Genomic DNA, 27167 nt, shown 5'->3' with positions numbered 1-27167 from the left:
TGTGTGTGTGTGTGTGTGTGTAAGCTTTCACTTCTTCACCTCACTGCATTTCAATGTCTCTCTGTTATCTCTCATAATCTTTTTCCATATATATCGTTATAGAGCCCTCTTGTCTCACCTCGAATCCAGTTTGCTTCCCCCCACCACCACCACCATCAACAAGAGCAGCTCTAAGTCGTCGTCATCTTCCCTCCGTCTACACTGTTTTACTGTTAGTCAAACCAACCTCGCCAATCTCGGGAATGAGGAAAATGTGGAGACCCCGCAGAATCTTGGTGGTGTCCATGGCGTGAACTCTGTTCTAGAAACCAACGTTGACCATGGAGTCAAAGGCGGTGGTCATGACGATCCCAGTGATTAAGGTCGTCTTTTAGGAACGAGACCACGCCATGGACACTACCAAGATTTTGCAGGGTCTCTACATTTTTCTCCTTCACAAGATCGGTGAGGTTGGTTTGGCTAACACCGAAGGAAATGATCTGTGTTTAAATTGATAAAAGTGTAGGAGGAAGAAGGTGAGAACTTGGGCTTGTTGTTCCTGATGGTGGTGGTGGAGGGGGGAAGCAAATTAAAGTGGATTTGAAGTGAGACAAGAGGGCTATATAACTCTATATATACCAAATTATTTCACGGCAAGCGGCGGCGAGGGAGAGGCCGTTGACCACCCGTCTGCGATTACTGTTCACCGGAGAGGAAGGTACGAAGGAAGAAATGAGGACGATGGTTGTGGCTGACGGAAGATTTGGAGAAGAAGAAAGGAGAGAATGCTCCACGGAAGCCAATATTTCCGGTGAAAGGTAAAACTTTTGTTTTTTGCCACCAAAAGGTTAAACTAAGCACCGCTTAAAATGAAACAACCATAAATTTCGTAAATGTACCAAACATGGCATTTCCTTCTTAGTACAGATATGAAGACAAGATGCCTCAGTAATAAAATCCCCACTCTTCTTCCCACCTTTTGATGTCTCCCAAAAAACTTCAAACTTAACTCATCTCACCATTCTGCAAACCAATATCTCTTCAGAATTTCACATGTAAAATCTGTTTCAGAAAAGACTGAAAAAGAAAAAAAGAAGTCAATCAGCAGTAGAACTCAGCACCACAAAGCAGAAAAACCGAAACAGGCGCATAAGCAATTGGTATATGAGTGTTTTAGTTTGTCAAAGTCATGCAACACATGCAGCTGCTGAAGAGCGAAGGCCTTGGCTTGCGTTTTTCTTTTCCTTTAGGCGAAGCATACTCCATTTCTTTCACCTCCTTCACTGTTCCATCTTGTTTTTCTTGTTTCTTTGGCATGACTAGAAGATGAGCTTCTTCTTCTTCTTTCAACAGACCTAAGAATGGGGCATGGAATTTCTCAGAGTAACTTCTTTCCATAGTCACTATTTTCTCCTCCACTGGCATTTCTTCATGCAGAGATATGCTTCGTTCATATTCAGCGCAAGGCTCAAGATTTAGATTGCTCTGGTTTGACGAGCTTTCGGTTGCAGTCTTGCCCTGATGAAGCAACGGAATGTGATCCGATTCTTCTTTTGTCGCTTCTATTCGGAGATTGAGATTGAAACTTGGAGATTTTTGCATCAGACAAGAGATATTTGGATTCTCAGGGTTTGATTCCGTGCTATACCTTGTTGTACTTTCCATAACTTCATAACCTCCATTTGCAACTACAGGATTGTTAAGAAGCGGTGTACCGGACAGATTGGCCTTTGAAGTTGTTATTTCTGCTTCTTTTGGTGATGTTGCTTCTGCTTGTTGGGAATAGTCCTTCTCTTCTTTCTCGAATGCTTCATTATCGACGATGTCCAGAGCTGGCATGGTCAAATTTGAAGATCAGTGTTGCCCTCTTGGTGATCTGAAGCTTGCAGGTTGGCAAAAGTAAAGATCTTGGTTTGGCTGACATTGTCGTCTTGATGTCTAGGTATAGGTAACATAGAACAAGAATTCTGCAGGGTCTGAGATTCTTTTTGACCTGAAGTTAAAAGATGAGAGTCAAATTGTTCTGACATGTCGTTCCCATCTGAGTCTTTTAACGGCTTAGCCTCTGGCCTTTTCTCTATTTCGTCAAGAACTTTCTCCTCATAATTCTTTTCCTGTTCAGGTCTGCAATTTACAACTGCTGGGCCTGGGATAAGTCCATCTCCTTCAGCTTCAGGAACCATAAAACCTTGTTGAACTAGAGTAGTGCTGATTTCATTTGAATTTGTGTTGTTATTAATGCACGCATCAAATCGGTGTCCATTCTCAGTAAATTTTTCCTCAACTTGATCTGTTTCGCCTATCCCATGAACAACCCCAGCAAGAACTACATTCTCTTCTCCATTAGACCTTCTATTGATGATGTCAGCCTGAAAATCTTGTGAATTCTCCATTTCTGATCCTCTTAGGTTCGATTTTCTGTCTTCTTGAAGCTCCTTACACATTTTCTCACTGTCAAACAGTGGTCCCTTATACATATCATTGGATTCTGGTGGTGAATCCACAGAATGATCGGTAATACAATTGGCCTCGGCCAATAGACTGCAATCGCTCTTTTCATTGATGCTAGAAAAATTATCTGTTATCTCCGAAGCACGTCTCTCTCTACTTCCTGATTCATCTCTTTCTCCGCCTTCAGAGCTGACTCCACATAACACGTTTTCTTGGCTGTCCTTTTCTTTATCTGAACTGATATCATCATCCATTAAAGGGAGGGTATCAGTATCAGAAAGATCACTTCTTTTCAGTGATTCACTGCCTTGAAGTGATGGTTCTTCAAGAACTTCACCAAACTCAACATGCAAAGAATGTATCTGTGATGATTCTTGAAGTTCTACATCATTTGATGTTGAAACGACAGTGTTCTCTTCCTCTGCAGGAATTATAAGCAACGTAGTTCAAGGTCATAAGGTATTCATGTTTACAAGGGATAATTTAGATTCTTACTTTCAGCAATTGGATGTAACATGTTATGTAGTCATATATGATGGGGTAAGGCTATGAGCGGCCTAACCTTGTTTTATTGAAGACTCTTCATCAAGGTGGTGATCATATGCAACAGGCTGATCCTTACATAGATCTATTTGCCCGTCATATTCTTCAGTACTTTTCAACGAAAACTCTGACAGGGTTTTACAGTTCTCAGCTCCTTTATCTGCCATTCCAGCATTTGGATACATTTCAAGTTGAATGATTTCAGTTATTTGATTCCCTGCAGATTAGAATACCAAATATTCATTAAACTAAGATACTTTATATTTGTTAGTTTCTTGAAATATGGCATATAAAAAAGAAACTGCTGACCTGAATCGGAAAAGGAATCTTTGACATTAGCTTGATCATCAGAAGACAAGTTGGTAGCTTTTCCTGAACCATCCGAGTCTCTGGAAATAGGATCCATTGCATTTTCACGTGGTTCATCATTATAATGAGTTTCTTTTGTGTTTCGTGTTGAACTTCAATTGTTCTGTCATCTAAATCAATCCTTGCAGCTTTTTCCTGGACAATTTCGCCTTCGGTGGATGGATGATTTTGATGATCTCCATTTTTATCGTCTTCACAGGCATTTCCTTCCTCTATGGCATTTTCAAGCTCATTTGGCACATCATTAGAAACCAGTGACCTATCATCATTCAGAACATCTTCAACTTCAACTGCAGGAGGCATTTGACTTTCTACGATTACAACATCTCCATGAGTATCACTTTTTGGTGAATCATTCTCAAGCATGATCGCCGATTCAACAGTAGTCAATCCTCTAGCTTTCTCTTCAACATTTTCATTATCAGCCGTTGGGATCATTTGATTTGGCCCTTTTACATCATCTGCATGACTGTCTTCTTCAAGTGTATCTTTTCCAGGTTCAACTATTGCATCATCAGAAGCCATTGCAGTTTCTTCTATTTGACATCTGGCTTCCGATGTTGGGGCTGTCTGATTCTCTCCCTTCTTACCATCTCCAAGAATATCGCCTTTCAATGTCTCATTTCCAGGTTCATTCCTATCATTTGAAGCCAATCCATCAGCTTTTGTTTCATCATCACTGCCTTTAGCAGCAGAGATTTTCTGACTTTCTCCTTCCTTGCTCTCTGCTCTCACTTCCTCATTAAAAGTTTTTTTCTCAGCTTCGCTTGAATTAGCTTCCTCTGCATAAGTGAAAACAAGAATGAAAATAATCAAATGAAAAAAAAGTATAGAACTCTACCTCACCATATTCAATTCAATACTTCCAATAACAAAGTAAATACCATTGAGAGCAGATGTCGTGTTGTTATTACCCATTTCATTGCCCATGCTCAACTTGCCAAATCCTACAATATAAGCAAAACAGGGAGAATTCAGACTAATACACTATTCTTCAAACAAATGGAATGCTTCTAATAAAGAAGAATGCATCAAAGGAAAGAACTCCCAGTTTGATATCTAAAAGGCCAACAATTGTACATCATAGACCATACCATGGTCGTCATGATGATATTCACATGCCCCTCAGCTTTCAACATCTGAGGACAGCTTGAGTTTGGGATTGCCAGAGTGTTTATACTTGATCAGTAACAGATACTAACACCGTATTGCTTACAACAAAAGCCTTATTTTGAGTCATATGTCTGCCTAATAATAGGTAGGTACCATCAAGTATATACTTGAACATATCTGGCACTACTAATTTGTGCTTGCATTGGAACTTATGATAAGGTTCTTGCGGGTCCATCCTTAATAAGTAGCCTGGTTTGCTCTTACTAATGATTTGCTCTATGGTTTTCTTAAACCGTCCTTGTATAAAAGGCATGTAACCGAGGAAGCTATAATAATCCTTCTCGCTGACATTACGACAAACATTTGGCAGACACAAAAGAGAGAAAGTTGAGGATAGTTACCTGCAAGTTATTAAATTATTATTCTAAGAATCTGATTATACGTATTCAATCTAAAAAAGACGTCCATGTGCTTTTCTTTTGCGAGAGAACCAAAAGCTATGGGTTGCCTGAAAGTGACTACAGAAGACACAGGACCCATCCAGCCGCGTTAAAAAATGGAACTCAACCACTTTCCATTAACAATTGGCTACATTAAGATTTACACACACAAATTTCTGAATTAGATCCCACCAAGACAATCACCGAAACATAAATACACCGAAACTGTGGGTCAGTTGATTTGCATTTGTAGGCTTTAGGTGCTTATAGCCTCATGTACTTTAGAGCTGGGAGGCTACGAAAAAGGGCACACTTTGGTGCCGGGCTCATTATGGATGGATGAGTGAGCATTGCATTTTCTCTTTTGTGGCTCCAAGCTTTTTCAAAATGACAAGTGGTAAGTTGTTGGGAAAATGAAACTTATTTACTCATGATTTGTACGAATAATAATCAAATATCTTAAAAGTTAAAATTGCTTTTCTAGATAACATAAATAAAATTAAATTGATCCTGACGTCCTTTAAATTTACTGCTCATTGCTTATTAGAAAATATTACCAAGACCCCTTCCCTCCCTTGAGCCAAACAATGTGTGTAGGTAATTTCTTTCTATTTATTTTTTAAAAAATTAATTTATTCTTTCACAATACTGCGTTTAAATATTGAGAGAACTAATCAAACCTCTCTCGGTTTTGTCTAGGAAAAGCCTCCTCTCAACATATTCCAAAAGAAAATTCAAATTTCCCTCTAAAATATTCAAGAACCAAAAAACAAAATGAGATGATTAAATGAATAATTGTGTGACAATACTGTATATAATAGCTATATATTACATTTCTTGCAAGTAACAAATATTGTGACAATAAATTATGTATGTATGTATGTTGTTATATAAACATAAAAAATATATGCATATGACAAAATTAATATTGTTACGTAAGTATTTTAGTGACAAATAGGATGAGTAACAAAGGAAGCCTTTAATTATCCAAAAAAAAGAGGAAGCCTTTTATAAAAAGAGTTTCTCTTGTGTATGTCTTGTACTGCAAGCGAGATCTTATAAATAGTATGGGAAGTAGTACAATTTTTCATACTTTTCTTTTAGATTTTCTTTTCCATGAGAAAGTTTTCTTGCCAATACTACCATGTCTATATTTTCTGTTCAATTGTATCTTGAGTGTTCTAGCAACTGTTTTTGCAGGAGAAACTGCAAGGGAATGTCATGAAGAGAGAAAATCCGATAAAATTTTTGAGAGAAATTTCTGGTATAAAAACCACTCTTTTCCTATAATAATTGTAAATGCCTAGATGTTACCAAGAGTTCATTCAAACAATTTCATAATTCAACCGGTTGAAGGTGGATGAACCCTCACACAAGACATAAATTTTCCGCGTGGATTGAAAGCCCAACTTTTGAAATGGGATTATTGTCATTTTCTTTTTATTATTCATAGACTTTACAGCTTTTTTCATGGTCTTATAACTCAATTCAGATTGACTGGTAAGATTGATAAATGGGTGAACCAATCTCGTGGCTACTCTAGTCAAAATTTTTGAATGGTCAGCTTTTATATTTTTCCTTGCTCTTTTTTTGGAGCTGAAAATGACATTGTTTTAAGTTGAAAAAATAACAACCCATTAAATTTGTGGTTTGTGTTTTAGTAGCTCTGCTTGTTGAATTATGTGATGTTATACTTGAATGGTCTGTTTACCCGCAAATAATGCCTTCTTTCATTTAAATATGACTCCTTTCATACTATAAAGAAAAAATTTTATATATTTAAATTAAATCACATTATTTTAATCATATTTGGATCAATATGACTCATTTGATTTTTAATACTCCTCTAGTTCTTAATATAGGACCTAATTGTTAGTTGATTTTGGTTCCAAATATAAGATCTATTTATTATATTTATCAATTTTTCCTAAATTACCTTTATGGATACTTCCTCAACCATAATCAAGTAGAAAAGAGATAGGAGATATTAAGGAAGATGATTATGGTGTTTTAGGAAAAACATAACATTTCTTATAATTAACTAACTTACCTAACTTTCTTAATGTAATCAAATTAGTTAAATAGGCCTTATATTAATGACTGGAAGAGTATTTTATTTTTTATCTTGTTTTCTTTTTGCCTTCCTTTGCATCCCAAAAAGCAAAAAAGTTGGGCGGAGGGGGAAAAAGGAAGCCATTAAAAAGCAAAACAAAACTTGAAATGATTGTAGCAGATTGAATCCACATGGAGGATTAAAGGTTCTAGAATTTAGTATTAAAGCCAAGCATCATTGTTATGGGATTATTTATGGCGGTGGCATAATACAATACTAATACGTTTAGTCTCTGGTTTATCAATCCGTATGTCTTGTCCATTCGTTGTATAACATTATGTATCAACATGAAACGTACATGAATGTAGGATGGTATTCGATGGCTTTTTTTCCACTAAAGGAAAACAAATTACTTTTTTTTTTTTTTTACACACCAGGGCATCCTCCGTGGATGATTGTGACTAATCCCCTTGTCGCGGGGCTTCCATTTAAGGGTCCGGTTGCTCACAAGATGCTTTTCATGTCAAAGAGTAGGATAGAAACCCCCACCACTTGGTCAAGAGGCCAAGTGAGGTAACTACTGGGTGGTTCCCATGTGGTTTTACAATTATATTTTTCACTCGAAAAAATAATTATATTTTTTATATTAAGCATATGTATCCCCTTAATAAAAACAATTTTGTATGAGATGTTATTGGGTCCTAAATATAAATCCCTTTTCTAATAAAAATTTAAATCTTAATTTATGATATTGTGAGAAATTAATCATTTTCGATAGGCCTCCGTGATAAAACAACTACACTTTAAATGCCCAAAGAAAAGCTAGGGAACCAGCAAAACTTGGGCTTAACTCTTACCCTTTCAGCCAAACTTGGGCTTAACCCAAGTACAGGTAACGGCCGAAAAAGACGGGAAACAACGGACATGCGGTCGAATTTAGATCTCATAGTATTGATGGTCTTATAGCCTAAGAAGTTTTTCTATAATTGGGTTTGATTCTATTTGTTATCTTATGTTATTAATTTTGCCCTTTTAATTGGAAAAAAAGATTTCATACTGAAAATAAATTGGGCCTGACATTAATATGCTAAAAACTTATTTTCAATCCTTGAAGATCTTAGAGTATATATAAAGTATGAAGAAATTATCATTATAATTAGGAAATTCAATTTTATTATTGAATATTCTATAAAATATATGATTATTTATATTTTCGATTAATATTCTTGTATTAGCCAAAATTACATTCCTTTTGTCTTGAGTTACAAGACACATTTTAAAAACTTTTCATTTTATATACTATTTTGCAAAATTTATTAAGCACTTGATATTCCTTTTTTCTTCCTAATAATCCTCTTAATGTGGATCTAGTTGGGTGATTATAGTGAAAATAGGGACTGAAAGAGATGAATAAGACTAAGTTAGAATTGCGTTATTGCAACAAAGAAGTAGAATGCTATATGAATGAAGAGTTCATATTGTTGTTTAGTGATATGATGGTTGTCATGGGGGGGCTTACACGTTGGAACTAGAAGAGGGATAAGAGAATCATATATATACTCATCCATTAAGTCCTTAACTTTCAAATCTTACATGTGATGGTTGAGCTTCACTGCTATGAGCTTTTATTTCTATTGAATTTAGTCACTCTTTTGAGTTTAATTTTACAAGAGTATGAGTTTAGGTAATAATCCTTGGTTAATTATGTGGATGGGTTTGAGACAGTAAAATTGATTTAACGGTCTAACAAGCAGGGCTGTTTGCACAATTTTGATTTTAAGGCGAGGGCGGCACCTGATTATTCTGAGTTTTGATTCTTTAATGATTTTTTTTTTTGAGATTGAAATGAAAAACCATAAAGTTCTTTTTTTGTTTTTTCCCAAGGGGCTGGTCCATTGTAACATCGCAAGTTAAGATTTAAATCTCTATTAGAAAAAAAAATGATACTAACATCTCTCTAAGCCCTTAGGTCTTAAGTGGGCGCATATGTAGGCTCAGGTCTCACGCCTATCCGGCTATAGTTATTCACAGCAGCAACAAAAATATCTTATTAAATATCTACATATCCCTTTTGCCCTCTTCATGGGAAGATTTTCTGGGGCAATGAACAAAAATTTCCCTGCAGAATGTCGCATAAATTTTTCCTCATGCCATTGACCAGCTGTCACTTATTGATTGAAATATACATAGTGTCGTATTTTCCGGGAGCAATTAGAAAGTTGAGCCATTGTATTCCAAGTCTACATTTTATTTTGATAATGTTTGTTGAATACTACAGTTTTAGGAATCGCAATCGTACTTCTTATCCATTAATTTTATTTTACTTTTTTTGGCCGGTGACCTTATCCGTTAATTCGTTGAAAGGACATAGTTATTCCTTGTAAATTTTCAATTCGAATGATAAGGTCGACTTTAATCCTACTTTTTTGGACCTCCATGTGATGCAGCGGTAAACGTTATTAAAATTTTGGGAAAACCATATTAGAGGTACCTATACTTTCTCTCAATTTTTAATTTGGTACCTATGTGTTTTTTTCCCCCTTTAATTAAACATTTAATTTTATCTTTTTAGCAACATTAGCTCTTATAACTTTGTTCTATTGATATTTTTAGTCTTTACATAAGGATTAATGATGTTAATAGAGTAAAATTAAAGATTTAGTTAAGAACAAAAAACACATAGGTACCAAATTGAAAATTGAGAGAAAGTATAAGTACCTCCAATATGGTTTTTCCTAAAATTTTTAAGGAAAAGAGTATCATACTCAGATGTTGAATGTCACCTTGATAAAACAGTTTTCAATACTAACTGTTACACAGAATTATCATTTAAAATTAATAATTTTAAGATTAAAAGATTAAAAAAACATTTTTTTTAAGTGAATAGATCAAATTAAGATTTTATATAAAGTTTTTTCTTGTTACATATAGGTATCCTCCTGTTAGAGATAATCCTATTCGAAACATTATCAGGCACTAAATATGAACACCTCTTTTAGTAGGAATTTAAACATTGATTTATCGTGTTATGAAGAATTAGTGCTTTCTGTGAAATCCAACTTCTGTTAGTAAAAATTGTATAAAATTAAATGACCAAATATATATTTTAGTGCTAATAATAACTACAACAACAATAATATTACTTCTGATCCTAATTATAAGATATCGTTTATATAAATAAGATTTTATAATTAGCATAGCAGTAGGTAGTAATTGATATTCGTTTTTTTTTTTTTTTTTGCGCGGGTCCTTCCAATTTCTTCTAAGAATACAGATACTAGCACCTTTCTAAGCCCTTAGATCTTAATTGTACACATATGTAGGCTCAGATCTCATACCTATCCGGCTATAGTTATTCACAACAACAACAAAAATATCTTAATTAAATATCATCAACAAGTATTGGTCCAAGTAAAAAGAACTTGGACATCTTAAACATCATGTTCTGGATTCAATTATTGGGATGGTATGTATAAAAAAATAATGTTGAGATGAGTTCCCATTACGGCACCTGACAGCACTCTGAGAGATTAGTTTCTCACCGTTCAGATAGGAGAATATTTTGAGCAACCAAAAAAATCTGATTAAATATCTACATATCCCTTTTGCCCTCTTCGTTGGAAGATTTTCTGGGGCAATGAACAAAAATTTCCCTGCAGAATGTCGCATAAATTTTCTCATGCCATCGACCAGCTGTCACTTAGTGATTTACACATAATATCGTATTTTTTGGAGCAATTAGAAAGTTGACCCATTGTATTCCAAGTCTACATTTTATTTTAATAAGGGTTGGTGAACACTACAGTTTTGGGAATCTCAATCGCACTTCTTTTTCCCTCTCGATCATTCGAGTGGAAAATTTACATGGAGGTGCTATGTCCTCTCAACGAATTAATGGATAAGGTCGCTGGCCAAAAAAAAATAAAATAAAATTAATGGATAAGGACATAAAGTACCGGGACTTAAATCCCTGGTTTTTGGGACCTCCGTCTGATGCAGCTGTAAACGTTATTAAAATTTTTAAGGCAATCAGCTAGCTAAGATGAGCCTAAGTAACAATCTTGGTTCATACTGCCTGGAAAGTCCTCCCGCTGATATTTTTTTTCGGCTTGATAGGGATAGATTGGGCAGATCTTGCCCCCGTCATATTCAGTTTTAATTTGTTTGGGCTTTGGCCCCCTTTCTGCAACAAAAACACAAATTTTTTTAAGGCAAAAAGTATCGCACTCAGATGTTGAATGTCACCCTGATAAAACATTTTTCAATACTAACTGTTACACAGAATTATCATTTAAAATTAATAATTTTAAGATTAAAAGATAAATTTTATATAAATTTTTTGCTGTGTATAGATATCCTCCTATTAAAAGTAATCCTATTCGAGACATTATTAGATGCTAAATATGGACATATCTCCCAATAGGAATTTAAATATTGATTTATCATATTGTGAGGAACTAGTCCCTTCCGTTAGATCTAACTCTTATTCATAAAACTTGTATAAAATTAAATGACTAAATATATATATATTTTAGTCCTAATATTAACTACAACAACAATAATACTCTGATCTTAATTATAAGATCTTGTTTATGTAAACGAAATTTTATAATTACTACAGCTGGCAGTAATTGATATTCCTTTCTCCGGACAGTTGTTGTAGAAGAAAGGTAAAATAAAATCAGCGAATACTTTGACCGTTGACCCATGGATTTATATATTATGCTTGAAATTATTTCACGGCAACTTAATGTAAATTACCCCCTCACACATAGCACTCGTCGTCCCCAGGTTTTATTTTTCCGACATGTTTGTTGTTTCTGGTTTTTTTCTCAAGGGAAAACACATACGAGGGTCCTTCCAATTTCTTCTAATTTTGAATGACGTTTCTGATCTTTTTTTTTTTATCAGCTCCTTATACTTTAAACCATTAGAGGCATTCATCTTTGAAGGTTAATACTGTTCATAAATGACTAATAGAAGTTATAACACTGTTTATTATAAGTGAGGTGGCAGATGACTAGCATACAGGCGGGTAAGCAAGTCCAACTAGGCTGTGAATGGACTCTCCCTTGTTAGTGTGAGGGGAAAAAAATCGGGTTAGAGGCACATGTTTCGCTATCGCGTTACATTAAGACAGAGTCTTTGAGTTCAGTGCATATGAGGCAAGAGGGAAGAGAAGGTCGCCGAGCAATGCCATCATGCAGGGTGGTTCTTCTTCAAGTCTTCGAATTCAAACACGCTCTCACTTCCTCGCATATGAGGCAAGCAGTGCACGTGTGGCTCTGTTTGCTTGTTTCACGATCTTCTTTTCTGTTCACGTCTTCCAAATAGTATAAAACTCTTCCATGGTGGAAACCATCTTGCCACATCGACACTTTTCCATAAATTCCAACAAAAATTGCAGGCCAATACAAATATAAATTCCTAACTTAAAGGCCAAATTTCAAGGAGAAACTGTAAACTTTGTTTGGATGCTAAAAAGAAGAGTTTTCTTTTTTCCTGTAACAATAAGCGCAAACCACAAAGAATCTAGAAATTTCAATGGTTTACCCTTTATTTTCTCATTACTGCAAAGTGCGCCCATAGTGAAAACAAACTTAAATTTTCATTTATTTTTCACTCTATTTTTGTGGAAAATACTGCAAACTCTGTTTGGATGCTGAGAAAGTGTTCAGACGAATACTACAAAGGCACAAAGAATTTGACCGTTACGATAGGCTTTGGGTATTTTCTGAGCATCCAAGCAGAGGGCAAGAGAAACAATGATTTGAATGAAAAATTATAGGCCAAAAAATATTTAAAGAAAATTAACAGCTCGCATATCTGGAGGAACATTTTCAAGTTATGGAATGACTTGAGTTTAGCTCTCATCTTGGTGATGGTGAACTAATATTTTGGTAGGAGTCATGGGTGTGATCTATTGTGTTGTAGTTTAGCTGTAAAATTGGAAGCCCGTTGATTTATTCTTTTGAAATGCTACTTTTTTCCCAGTGTAGAAGCAGCTTGCTTGTTCATTTCTGAAAGTCAAAAGTCAAAACCCATGTTGCCACGTATTGATCCCACGTAGTTGTCAAATTTCTCCCGTCGATGCCGTTAATGTTTTGTCTAACGGAAGGATGGATGCCTCAAACAATTTAAATTATAAGGATTTAATAAAAAATAAAAAAAGTTCAAGGACCTGATTCAAAATATGATAAAACTACAAGAATCCGCATATTAGTTTTTTCTTTTCTTAAAAAAGAATTGTTGTCTCTTAATTGAGGCTGACTTGAGCAAATTCTCATTCCATATTTCCCCCTATATATATATATATATATATATATATTATTTTTGGTAGTTACAACTCTTTATTTTATTCCTGTATGAAATTATTACTAATTATTCCTTTCTTTCGACTTGTTACCGCTGGTCAATAAAAAAAAAAACTTGTTAGCGGATAAGGGACAGCACTTTTTTCTTGGTCAAATGGTTACCTTCTTTTTAATTTTTTTTTCTTTTGTAAGTTGAATTTAAATATTAACATATTTAAATAGCCAAATAGGTAGTTGTGCCAATATATTTTGCCTCAAAAGTTTGGACTCATTCCATTCATCAAAACATTTATATTTTTATAGCATACTACTCCGGTCCTTATTAAGTTTTTATAGGTTATTATAAGGACCAATCTAAATAAAATAAACACATGTTACAAAGAAGTAAATTAATTCAGATTTTCCGTGTTCAAAGATAATCACGTTACTTTTATATCATATTTTTTAGAGAAAAATTCCACTCTTTTTGATCCTAAATATTAAAGCTAACTGGTATGTTTATTTTGGTCTTAAATATAAAATTTTAATTTTTTTTACCCCAAATTAATAATCTTTTTTCTAAACTTTCCTAATGGATTGCATATGTCAAAGAAAGTTTACATCCGTAGGGCAATATAATAAAAATATTTGTAAAAATCAGTAAATATATCATAAATAATTAATTTAATTAATTTTTTATCATAATAAATTAATTATCTAACTCCTATATTTAGGATCAAAGTATAGATAAAAAAATTAATGTGATTCATTCCAAAATAATAAGTTTCCATGGATGAGAATATAAAAAAGTTACTTGAGGTCAGATTAATTAGCCAGTTTTTATATATTCAACAATCATTTCCTCAAAAATATGCATAACTTAAAATTTTCGGGAAACGAAATTTTAAATGTACATCTATTAATTATGTGCAAAATAACTTATATTCATGACTCAAAATAGATTATATCAACCATCCTTGCATAATTTTAATGAAATATTTTTTTCTCAAAACTATAAAATTTTACGACATTATTTTAAAAAGGGCTGTGTGATGGATATTTTTATTTACTTTTTGTTAAACCATATGCCTTGTAACGTGGGTACTGGGTAACGTGAAGGGAAACGTTAAGAACTGAAATTTCAACATAAAAGTCATTAAGAATTAAGATATTAATAAAATTTGTAGACGTCACTTTGTATGGACATTGATAAAGTGGAAAGCATTAGGTTATCAAAATTTGTAGATTGGAATTGGATTAAGTTAAATTGGTCAACATTATCGGTTCGGTCAACTAAACTTGACCAATTTTAATTTAGAAATTTATTCATCGCCACATGTGACATTATTTCATAATATTTAACTTGAATTTCCTCAGGCAATTTACAACAGGTTAATTAGGTAATTAATTTCTTATTAACAAGAGAGAATTTACTTTGACCAATAATTTGTGCATTTTCGTTCTGAGGTTCACTTTCTTTGAGCTTTTTTAAATGAAAAGATTGCGATTCAATGCTGTTGAGGAGGGAATTACGAGTTTATTTTTGACAAAAAAAAGGGCCATTATCTCAATATATTAAATCATAATTTGATAATTAATATTCTCTTCGATCATAAATATAAGACCTATTTTATAGTATAAATTACATTATATATTTAGGACCGGAAGAATATTACTTTTCGTGCCTACTAATTATGGGTCAAGTTGTTACCTTTTTTTTTTTAAGTTTTACACGTCAGATTTTTTTTAAAAAAACAGATAACTTCACCATAATCTGCCGTACATTCTGGTGCAGAAACTATATGATAAAAACTTATTGTGTGAATGTAAATTTCTCATTATTGACAAAGAATCAAATCAGAAGTCCTGGGTGGTTTAAAGATCGTTGTGAACACTCCAGTTTCAGGGCATCCAGACAGTTTCTTTGGGAAGAGAAAATCGATTCGTAATGGAAACTCGGTTTCCAAAACCCAGTTTAAGGGGTTAGGTTATCATTTTGTTTATATTATTCCACAAACGTGTTTAAGACGTGTAACTGTGTTCGCAGGCATGTCGGTATCATATAATATTCTTTTAATTTTTTATTTTTAAATATAAACCTTATTTCTCATATTTATTAATTTTTTTTAATTTATTCCTATTGATATTTCCTCAATTATAATCAAAATGAGAAAGGATATTAAAGAAGATAATTATGGTGTTTTAAGAAAAACATATTATATTTTTGATAATTAACTAACTTACTTAACTTTTATAATCTAATAAAATTAGTTAAATAAATTTTATATTAAAAATCAGAGGAGTATTAGCTAATTCAACTTATGTGGTTCTATCAAAGTACGTAATCTTATGTTGTGGTACCTAACATACCTTCCTTTTTCCTTTTTGGAAGAAAGAATGAAACGAAATTTTTTTTGTTACAAATATTTGTCAGGATCTTGAAAGTATTTTTCAAGGCAAAATCACTTGTTAAACAAGTATATTTTAAAAGATATACTTAATTTATTTCAAGCACAATTTTTTAAAACACAAAATATTTAGTATTTTATCTAGATTTTTATTTTTTAACCAGAATATTTCTATATCAAAAATTAAAAATTAAGTCTAAAATGTGGTTAAATTGAGATAAACTCAATCATGTAAGAAAAATAGTATATTTTAATTTTCTTTTGGCTGGCAATTAGAATCTACAAAAAGATATTCATATATAATCCTAAAAAAGTATTCATATAAAAAGCATATATAATCAAATAAACAAATTTGATAAATAACTATTTTTTAAACTCAAAACAACGTAGTTTCAAGTTAAAGTATTTAGTCCTTTAATCTTATACATTGTTTTGATTTGATCTATTTATTTTAAAATATATATTTTTAGTTATTTGACTCTAAAGTTATCAGCAAAAAATAATGATCTTGAGATATTAAATGTTAATAAAACATTCTTTGAACATATTAATTTTTAAAAAAAAAATTATAAAAAATTATCATTTAAGCTTAACGATTTTATAGTTAAATGACTAAAAATATACTTTTTAAAGTTAAAAAAATAAATTAAAATTTTATATAAAATTAAAAAACAAAATGTATACTTTAGCTAAAAGATAAATCACACCTAATTGATCCAATCAAAACTCTCAAAAAAATCCAAAAAAAAAAAATCAAATTTTCCGGTTTACTAATGTTACCAATAAACTTAGGCTAAGTTTTTATTAGACTTTGGATATGAGTCTGCCCTTGACAGGCCGTTCTTGAGAGGCCGGATTATCTGATTGAAAAATTAGAAAACATCCCAATTAAATAAAATAATCGAGTAATATTGTATCTCGGCTGACTTAGTCAATTAATTGAAATAATCACCCAATTAAATATAATATAAATTAAATAAGTGATTTAATTTATAATATTCAGATAATATATATGTTTATAATATCTAATGGATTAAATCAGAATTAAATCTAAAATAATTTGATATGATGAGAACTCAATCATAATCAAATTAAGTCGGCTTCTCGAGAATGAAGCGGGACCCAAAGTCCAATATTTTGATACCATGCTTATTGCAAACTTATAAGTCAAACAAGGCCACTCATTTAAGGTTCTATACACACATATGTCGTGGACCAATATATTTTCCTGTTCCCACGTACAAGGAACAGCTAAAAAAGACGGAAAGACCGACAACGGACATGTGGCTGAATTTAGATATCATAGTATAAGTATTGACGGTCCCATAGCATAAAAACCCTTTTTTTTTTTTTTTTATAACCTCCCGGGGGGGGGTAAAAACCCTTTTTTTATAACCTGGGGGGGTCATGGACTTGACTCTGCTTGTAATTTTGTCATTAATTTTTGTCCTTTTAATTTTAAAAAATTATTTATATTATTTTGAATATTCTATAAAAGATATGATTTTTTGAATCCCTGAAAATTTTAGAGTATATATAAAGTATGAAGAAATCATCATTATATTAGGAAATTCAATTTTATTATTGAATATTCTATAAAACATATGATTGTTTATATTTTTAGTTAATATTCTTGTATTAGCGAAAATTACATTCCCTTTGTCTTGAGGTACAAGACACATTTTAAAAACTTTTCATTTTATATACTACTCCTCCGGTCCTAATTATAAGACCCAATTGACTTATTTGAGGAGATTAAGGAAGTAAGTTAAGTTGGTTATTTATAATAAATAAGTGTTGTTATTCCTAAAATATCCTTACTAATTAAGTATATTGGCTAAAACTATCATTATTAGAAGGATTATCTTGAAAAAAAATGCATAAATATAAAAGAGAAAATGGATTGGGTCTTATAATTAGGACCAAATAAAAAGTCAAATTGGGTCTTATAATAAGGACCGGAGGAGTATTTCGTAAAATTTATTAAGCACTTGATATTTTTTTTTCCTAATAATACTCTTAATGTGGATCTAGTTGACTGATTACAGTGAAAATAGGGATTGAAAGAGATGAATAAGATTAAGTTAGAATTGTGTTATTGCAACAAAGAACCACAATGGAGTGGCTTACACGTTGGAATTGGAAGAGGGATAAGAGAATCATATATACTCATCCATTAAATCCTCAACTTTCAAGTCTTACATGTGATGGTTGAGAAGATCTTCACTACTATGATTTTGTTTCTATTGAATTTAGTCACTCTTATGAGTTTAATTTTATATGAGTTTAGGTACTAATCCCTGGTTAATTATGTGGATGGGTTTGAGACAGTAAAATTGGTTTAACAGTCTAACGAGTAGGGCTCTTTGCATAAATTTTGATTTCAAGGTAAAGGTGGCACTTGATTATTCTGAGTTTTGATTCTATGATGAAGTTTTTTTGAGATTAAATTGAAAACCATAAAGTTCTTTGCTTTTTTGAAGAAGAAGTTAGTTCCTCATAACGTCTTGAATTAAAGTTTAAATTTTTGCTGGGAGATGTACTCATATCTGATACCTAATGTCTCAAATAAAATTATCTCTAATAAAAAAAATACCTAAAACTCATATATTAATAAGAATACATTGAAAAATGATAATAACACCTTTCTAAGCCCTTAGGTGTTAATTATATAATCTTCTGGTCCTGTTTATAGGACAAAAAGAGAAGATATTTTTGGATCCTATTTATAGAGTATTGAAAGAAATTTTTTGTATTGATGTACAATTTTACTCTTCATTTATTATTGTCTTAACTTTATTTATATGAGGTATAATGTATATTAAATAGGGATAAAGTTAGAAAATTATTAAATTTTAAATGAGAGTTATTAAAATTTAAATTTTTTTTAATCTGTATAAAATATGTCAAAAGCAACTTATAAATACCTGTGAGTTTGGATCTCATAAATCCCTGACTCTAGTTTTTTTTTTTTGCCAATCCTTGGCTCTAGTTATTTACAAAAAAAAAAAATCTTAATTAAATATCTACATGCTCTTTTTGCCCTCCTTACGGGGAGATTTTCTCGGGCAATGAACGAAAATTTCCCTACAGAATGTCGCATAAATTTTTTCTTATGCTGTTGCCCAGCTGTCAATTGTTGATTGACACATAGTATCCTACTTTTTTGGACCAATTGGAAAGCTGACCCATTGTATTCCGGTCTACACTTTTTTTTAATAATGTTTGTTCAATGCTCCAGTTTTGGGAATCTCACTCGTACTTCTTTTCCCCTCTTAACCATTCGAATAGAAAATTCATATGTAACTACTATGTCCTTTAAACGAATTAATGGATAAGGACGGAACAAAAAAACAAGAGGATAAGGACATAAAGTACCAGCACTTTAATCCCTAGTTTTTTGGACCTCCACGTGTTGCAGCTGTAAACGTTATTAAAATTGTTAAGGGGAAAAAAGAAATATCATCCCCAGATGTTAAATGTTACCTTGATAAAACATTTCCAATAACTAGCTGTTACACATAATCATCATTTAAAATTAAAAAAAATAAAAACATATTTTTTAAGTTAAGAGATCAAATTAAAATTTTATATAATAATTTTTTTGCTATGTATAGGTATTATTCTATTAGAAGTAATTCTATTCGAGATATTATCAGACACTAAATATGGATACATCTCCGAACAGGAATTCAAATCTTGGTTTGACATATTTTAAGAAACTAGTTCCTTCTCTTGGATTCAACTCCTATTAGTGAAACTTATATAAAATTAAATGATCAAATATATGTTTTAATCTTGAAAACAATAACAATAATTGATATTCATTTCTCTAGAGAATTGTTGTAGAGGAAAGGTAAAATAAAATCAACGAATACTTTGACCATTGACCCACACACACACACATGTCATGCTTGAAATTATTTCTCAGAAACTTATTGTAAATTACCCCTCACACATGGTATTCGTCGTCCCCATTTTTTATTTTTCCAACATGTTGTTTCTGTTTTTCTCCTCAAAAAAGAATTGTTGTCTCTTAATTGAGGCTGACTTGAGCAAATTCTAATCCCATATTTCCCCCATATATATATATATTATTTTTGGTAGTTACAACTCTTTAGTTTATTCCTATATGAAATTCATTACTAATTATTCCTTTCTTTCACCTTGTTAGCGCTGGCCGAAAAAAAAAAACTTGTTAGCGGATGAGGGACGACACTTTTCTCTTGGTCAAATGGTTACCTTCTTTTTAATTTACTTTTTTCTTTTGGAGGTCAAATTTGAATATTAACATATTTAAATAGCCAAATAGGTTGTTGTGACAATATATTTTGCCTTAAAAGTATGGACCCATGAATTTACTTAAAAAAATATTAAGCTGATTCCATTCATCAAAACATTCATAGTATACTACTCCGGTCCTTATTAAGTTGTTATAAGTTATTATAAGGACCAGTTTAAATAAAATAAACACACTACAAAGAAGTAAATTAATTCAGATTTTCAGTGTTCGAAGATAATCACATGAATTTTATATCATATTTTTGAGAGAAAAATTCTACTCTTTTTGATCCTAAATATTAAAACTAGTTGGTATATTTGTTTTGATTTTAAATATAAAAACTTAATTTATTTTAACTCCAGATTAATAATTTTTTTCCAAACTATCGCAATGGATTGTATATGCCAAAGAAAGTTTCCATCCGCAGGGCAATGTAATAAAAATATTTTAAAAAAATCAACACATCTACCATAAATAAATTAATTTTTTATAATAATAAATTAATTATCTAACTCCTGTATTTAGGATGAAAATATAAATAAAAAATTTATGGGATTTATTCCAAAAATATATCTTGACAGGCCGGATTTTCTGATTGAAAAATGAGAAAACATCCCAATTAAACAAAATAATCGAGTAATATTATATCTCGGCTGACTTAGTCAATTAATTGAAATTATCACCCAATTAAATATAATATAAATTAAATAAGTGATTTAATTTATAATATTCAGATAATATATATGTTTATAATATCCAACGGATTAAATCAGAATTAAATCTAAAATAAATTGATATGATGAGAACTCAATCATAATCAAATTAATCGGCTTCTCGAGAATGGGGCGGGACCCCAAGTCCAATATTTTGATAATATGCTTATTGAAACTTATAAGTCAAACAAGGCTACTCATTTTAGGTTGTATCCACACATATGTCGGGGATCAATACACCTTCGTGTTCCCACAAGCGTGCCGCGTCATAATTTTTAACGACGGAGCGCCATTAGCTTAAAAGCGGCGGTCGGCAGTCGACACCCCAGCAAAACAGCACAGATTCAGGACTTACGATGAGCACATTATTGGTTATAATCTACACCATTAAAATGTAGTTTTAAGAGATTGTATTTATTTTGAATTTCTTATCTATTAAAAAAATATTTTTAAAGACAAAAATTTTAAAATTTAACTGTTGGCTGTCCATACTAAATTTGTTTGGTTAGGATAGGATGAGCGTCCTCCCTGGTGGACAGCAAAACGAATGCTTATCTGTTGGGATATTTGGCCTTTCAGGTGTCTTAAAATTTTTAATGAGTATAAAACCAATCACAGGAAAGAAGCAAATGGTAACAGATGGGTTTGTGGGTTTAGCTGTAAACTCATGAGTACCCAAGTCATTGCCGACATCCTTGGCTTTTACCAGGTCTTAAAAAGATCTATCTGTATTCAGACAGTATTGTAGCAATTAATGTGGCCCCCAGAGGTTATGATGATAACGACCTCTTAATAGATGACACTCCTAATGAATACGGATTGGCAAGTCAAGTTTTGTAGAGAATTTAACTCCCTAGTTGATCATTCAGGGGAACTTTCTTATAGGCTAGATATTGGATTTAGCATGGTTTGTAATTTCAGCTTTTCATTAAAAAAAAAAAAACGAATGCTTTGTATTCTAATGAGAAAATTACATTCTTTGACGGGCAAAAATTTACACTTAATCCCAACCAAATACAACTATATGAATTGAAGAAATATTAAATATGTACTATATATTTAAAAAAATAATTATCTCATTTTTATTTTTAAGTCACAAAATATTTATTAACTGTTTATTACCATTTGTAATGGCAATTCTTTACTGTATTTTTAATTTTATTGTTGTTTTATATTTTATTTTTATTTCAATTTTTCATATTTAAGGCCCTGTGCTTGTCATAGTAGTGCTTTTATTGAGAGCTAGTCAATTGAAAATGGCAACTTATGGAAGGTTTGTGACTAGAAAGGCTGAGAGCAAAAAGCTAAATGAAGTACTACCTCTGATTCTAATTATAAGATTTTATTTGTAGTTTACAAACAAAGTCTTGTAGGAGGTAGTACTATTTATGATTCTCTTAATGACTTGTAGGAGTTGCATTCATCTTATTTTTAAAAAAATTACAAAAAAAATCTTGAAAATTAAAAAATTATATACAAGGACCCGTTCATAAAATTGTTATCGTTTGCTTATCAATTATTGTCAAAACCAATACTAATATTGTAACGGGTCTCTATTTATAATTTTTTTTATTTTCAAAGTCTTTCTTGTGATTGTCCCTTCATCTTTTAATAATTTTTTTAAAACTTAAATGCTATTCCACGCAACGAAAAGGAGAATCCCATTTGCAAAAGGAAGTGACGTTCAAAGGATGCTTCTCCATATGACTTGTTGGCTGTTCCGATATCTTTTTACATGGGAATTTATTGTCATTTTAGTGCTGAATGAATCATTGTCTCTCTGTTCTACGTCGATCCTACCTATAGCACGCGTTAATGCCGTGTATGTGTAAGTAAAAGTTTAGACGTAAAATTTATAAATAAAAACAAAGTATATTATTATAAAACTAACCGTCGAAACCTATTCTTTTTTGACAATATAACTTGCAAAAAAAAAAAATTCAAATAATCATCGAACGAAGAAACTCATGCAGAATGCAGATGATCGATAGTTACAAATAAAATTCAAATTAATTACACATAGCAATACATAATATTGTCACAATAAAAATAATATCAGTACGTACTACGTAGTAAAAGATTTCTTAATATACAGACATTTATATGAATAATTTGTCGTACCTATGAATCTGAATCTGAAGTCATAATTGTTGGAACCTACTTTCGACGCAAAGTGGGACGAGAAGAGACACGCAACTTCATTGGGAACCTGCCTGCGAAACTTCGTAGTTTAAACTTCAAACGCTTCTTCCTTGTTTTGTTACGGCAAATCCAGAGACTCTAGTATCAAACACTGTTCCGCGTGTAATATTTATTTATTTGCCCCAAAAGCTATTTGCAATGAATTCTTCATGTCGACGTGACTTCGCCTTCAGGGAAACTTATTGCCTGTGTATAAATATATCATCATCCCATTGTATGTCATATATATCCACACCCTCTATTAAGCTTTCACTTTTTCAGCCTACTCTGCATTCCAAATTCTGTGCTATCTCTCCTTCTATTCTTCAGGTCCGGAAACTCTCCTGTCTTCATATTTCATATATACAGTTTTATAGATACATATAATATTACTTCTTTTGTTCATATATATATATATTTCATATATAGCATCCATAAATATGGTCTTATAGATACACACACGAACACACACTATTAAGCCTTCAAGAAGTTTTCTGCATATCCACCAAGCTGCTATTCATTCTTCAGTTTCAGAAACGTTACACTTTGCATTCCTCTATTTCATTGCCACACACACACACACACACACACACAGAGCCTGAGACGTCATGCCTTATATACACATATATATGCATATACATTATTAAGCTTCCAGATAGCCTTATAATAGCTCACTGCCCATACAAGTTTCTGAGTTTCTACCAATCAAAGCAAACATGTCGAAGGCATTTTTGCCAGATATGGAGACAATACAGACACTTCTGCATGCCCCAAAGAATCTTAGCAAACCCAACAAAAAATGGCGCTCCGCATTCGTTAGTATATATTGTTACAGAGCTCTCTTGTCTCACTTCAAATCCACTTTGCTTCCCTCCCGTACCACCATCAAGAACAAGCCTAAGCTGTCACCTTCTTCCTCCTATACTGTTATCGATTTAGACACAGATCATTCCTTCTTCAGTGTTAGCCAAACCACACTCACCAATCTCGTGAAGGAGAAAAATGAAGAGACCCTGCAAAATCTTGGTGGGGTGCATGGCGTGGTCTCCGCTCTAAAAACCGACATTGAAAATGGAGTCAAAGGCGGTGATGATGATGATGATCCCAGTGACGTCATGCGACGGCGCGACGCATTTGGATCTAACACCTATCCCAAACCACCCACGAGAGGTTTCTTTCATTTTGTGATTGAGGGCTTCAAGGACCCCACCATTCTCATTCTCTTGGTTTGCGCTGCTTTGTCTCTTGGCTTCGGCATCAAAGAGAATGGAATCAAAGAAGGCTGGTACGAAGGTGGAAGCATCTTCGTTGCTGTTTTTCTCGTCATTGCTGTATCTTCCATCAGTAACTTCAGACAGAGCAGACAATTCGACAAGCTGTCCCAGGTTAGCAATAACATCCAAGTAGATGTTGTACGAAGTGGTCGCCGGCAACAAGTTTCCATATACGACATCGTGGTGGGTGACGTCGTGTGGCTGAAGATCGGAGACCAAGTTCCTGCAGATGGCTTGCTCCTGGAAGGCCATTCTCTGCAAGTTGATGAGTCTAGCATGACAGGTGAGAGCGACCACGTAGAGATTAATGGTGACAAAAACCCATTTTTGTTTTCTGCGACTAAGGTGGCTGACGGTTTTGGCAAGATGCTCGTCACTTCCGTTGGTACGAACACAACATGGGGTCAAATGATGGGTTCCATAAGCAGAGACAACAATGAACAAACTCCTCTGCAAGAACGCCTCAATAAGCTTACTTCTGCCATTGGCAAGGTTGGCTTGGCAGTGGCTTTTCTTGTTCTTCTTGTTATGTTAGTTCGCTACTTCACAGGGAACACAACTGATGAGAATGGGAATAAGGAGTTCAAGGGAAGCAGCACCAAGTTTGATGACATAATGAATGGAGTTGTGGGAATTGTTGCTGCTGCTGTTACCATTGTCGTGGTCGCGATTCCAGAAGGGCTTCCATTGGCTGTGACATTGACCCTTGCTTATTCCATGAAGAAGATGATGGCTGATATGGCTATGGTGAGGAAGCTCTCTGCCTGCGAGACAATGGGGTCGGCCACAACCATTTGCACTGATAAGACTGGCACACTCACGCTTAATGAGATGAAAGTGACAAGATTCTGGCCTGGACAGCAACCTATGGAAGAGGAACCTTATCAATCATCAGTTCATTCGGATGTCCAACAACTAATCAAAGAAGGGGTTGCCTTTAACACCACAGGTAGTGTTTACAAGTCTAAAACAAAACATTCTGACTATGAATTTTCAGGTAGTCCAACAGAAAAAGCTATTCTTTCATGGGCTGTTCTTGATTTGGGCATGAACATGGTGGAATTAACGCAAAGTTTTACCATCCTTCATGTGGAGGCCTTCAATTCAAAGAAGAAGAGGAGTGGGGTTTTGATTAAAAGGAAGGCAGACAACAAAATCCATGCACATTGGAAAGGAGCAGCTGAAATGGTGCTTAGGTTGTGTTCAAAGTACTATGATGCTTCTGGCAATATGAAAGAACTTGATGACAACAAAAAGCTAGTCTTTGAGCAAATCATTCAAGGGATGGCGGCCAGCAGCCTTAGGTGTATTGCTTTTGCACATACAGAAGTAGCTGAAGAAGATGATAGAGGAATCAAAGATGTAAGAGAAGAAGGGCTCACCCTCTTAGGACTTGTTGGTATTAAGGATCCATGTCGTCCAGGAGTCAAGAAAGCTGTAAACAATTGCCAACAAGCTGGAGTGAATGTCAAAATGATCACAGGAGACAATATTTTCACAGCCAAAGCCATAGCCACAGAATGCGGCATCCTCCAGCCTAATCAAGACACATCTGAAGGAGTCATCGAAGGTGAGGTATTTCGAAACTTGTCTGTCGAGGAAAGACTAAACAAAGTGGAGAAAATTTGTGTCATGGCAAGATCCTCTCCCTTTGACAAGCTCCTAATGGTTCAATGCCTCAAACAGAAAGGTCACGTCGTTGCAGTCACAGGAGATGGCACCAATGATGCTCCAGCATTAAAGGAAGCTGATATAGGACTTTCTATGGGGATTCAAGGCACTGAAGTTGCAAAGGAAAGCTCAGACATTGTTATCTTGGATGATAATTTCACCTCAGTTGCCACAGTTCTTAAATGGGGAAGATGTGTTTATAACAACATCCAAAAGTTTATTCAATTTCAGCTTACGGTAAATGTCGCAGCTCTTGCAATTAACTTTGTGGCTGCAGTATTAGCAGGAGAAGTGCCATTAACCGCAGTCCAGCTATTGTGGGTGAACCTAATAATGGACACTTTGGGTGCTCTCGCTTTAGCAACAGAGAAGCCTACAAGGGAGTTATTGGACAAACCCCCAGTGGGTAGAAGTGAGCCTCTCATCACTAACATCATGTGGAGAAATCTCTTAGCCCAAGCTTTATACCAGATCACAATTCTATTGACGTTACAGTTCAAGGGTGAGGCCATATTTAGGGTGAGTTCAAAGGTAAATGACACTTTGATTTTCAACACATTTGTGTTATGCCAAGTGTTCAATGAGTTTAATGCAAGGAAGTTGGAGAAGAAGAATGTGTTCCAAGGGATTCACAAGAACAAGTTGTTTTTGGGGATCATAGGGATAACTATTGTGCTTCAGGTGCTGATGGTGGAGTTTTTGAAGAAATTTGCAGATACTGAGAGATTGAACTGGGGGCAATGGGGTGCATGCATTCTAATTGCGGCTATTTCTTGGCCTATTGGTTGGGTCGTCAAGTTCATTCCCGTCCCAGAGAGACCACTGCTTAGTTTCTTGAACCTGAAAAAGCAATGAATACTTTCTAGTAGATGATTATGATGGTATAGTGATGGGTCAGGTCCCTTTGAGGTACAGAAACATAGTGCACATATAAATACTTCCAGAGGGGGATCATATCCAACTCTTTGCGGTTAGACAAGGCAGTAATAACTGGTTTCCACTGTCATAACTTTAAATATAATAAACTTTTATTGTACTTTTGCTTTAATTTGTGGTGGGAGGAAATTAAATGGCACTTTCAACGCTAGGGGATTGAATTCGTTGTTTGGGCGCTGGGCTACTGCCAACTCTCTTCTGTTTCCTACCCCTTTCCTCCATTCATCATGTGCAACTTGAGCTTAAAATAATACTACTGCCCACTCCTCTTACCTTTATCCTGTTGCTTTTATTTATTTAGTATTACATTACACATAAACGTTGACCTCCATATCCATTCTTTTCGGAAGCTGTAGTTTCCACCCTAATATTTCATGTACAGTCTGTCATCAGTCTAATTTGCAGTGAACTGGCCAGATTTTATGTTCAGTTTCTGTTGGGGAGGATATATGCTAGTCTTA

General features: G+C 33.5%; 2 protein-coding genes across 3 annotated transcripts; one reads left to right on the top strand and one right to left on the bottom strand.

The window, feature by feature from the left end:
• On the top strand, positions 1-26663 carry LOC114733176 (putative calcium-transporting ATPase 13, plasma membrane-type). Of its 2 annotated transcripts, none has more exons than XM_028920583.1 (2): positions 1-19; positions 23316-26663. In XM_028920583.1, exon 2 carries the CDS (start codon positions 23542-23544, stop codon positions 26623-26625), a length of 3084 nt encoding a protein of 1027 aa, XP_028776416.1. In that variant the 5' UTR covers positions 1-19; positions 23316-23541; the 3' UTR covers positions 26626-26663. The 2 variants fall into 2 exon arrangements, with proteins under 2 accessions (XP_028776416.1, XP_028776417.1); XM_028920584.1 differs by lacking the exon at positions 1-19 and adding an exon at positions 21913-21917 and having other exon boundaries at positions 24180-26663.
• On the bottom strand, positions 1821-4690 carry LOC114733182 (uncharacterized). The gene is made up of 6 exons (XM_028920589.1): positions 4609-4690; positions 4227-4289; positions 3492-4124; positions 3283-3414; positions 2993-3190; positions 1821-2851 (listed from the first exon to the last, which is right to left on the bottom strand). Exons 1-6 carry the CDS (start codon positions 4688-4690, stop codon positions 1821-1823), a joined length of 2139 nt encoding a protein of 712 aa, XP_028776422.1.
• Positions 26664-27167: the final 504 nt, after the last annotated feature.

This window comes from Neltuma alba, unplaced genomic scaffold (genome assembly GCF_004799145.2).
Source record: "Neltuma alba isolate B1F8T4 unplaced genomic scaffold, ASM479914v2 tig00012981_pilon, whole genome shotgun sequence".
Lineage (NCBI taxonomy): Eukaryota > Viridiplantae > Streptophyta > Magnoliopsida > Fabales > Fabaceae > Neltuma > Neltuma alba.
Note: the sequence above shows the minus strand (reverse complement) of the source record. Positions and strands in the feature narration are given on the sequence as shown.

What these genes read in the sequence shown, in the direction of transcription:
- LOC114733182 (XM_028920589.1), bottom strand. Translation starts at nt 4,690, where the DNA reads ATGGACCCGCAAGAACCTTATCATAAGTTCCAATGCAAGCACAAATTA. An exon ending in GTTCAAGTATATACTTGATG is followed by an intron (nt 4,290 to 4,608) that starts GTACCTACCTAT and finishes CTTATATTGTAG; the next exon opens with GATTTGGCAAGTTGAGCATG. An exon ending in CACGACATCTGCTCTCAATG is followed by an intron (nt 4,125 to 4,226) that starts GTATTTACTTTG and finishes TCACTTATGCAG; the next exon opens with AGGAAGCTAATTCAAGCGAA.
- LOC114733176 (XM_028920583.1), top strand. Translation starts at nt 23,542, where the DNA reads ATGTCGAAGGCATTTTTGCCAGATATGGAGACAATACAGACACTTCTG.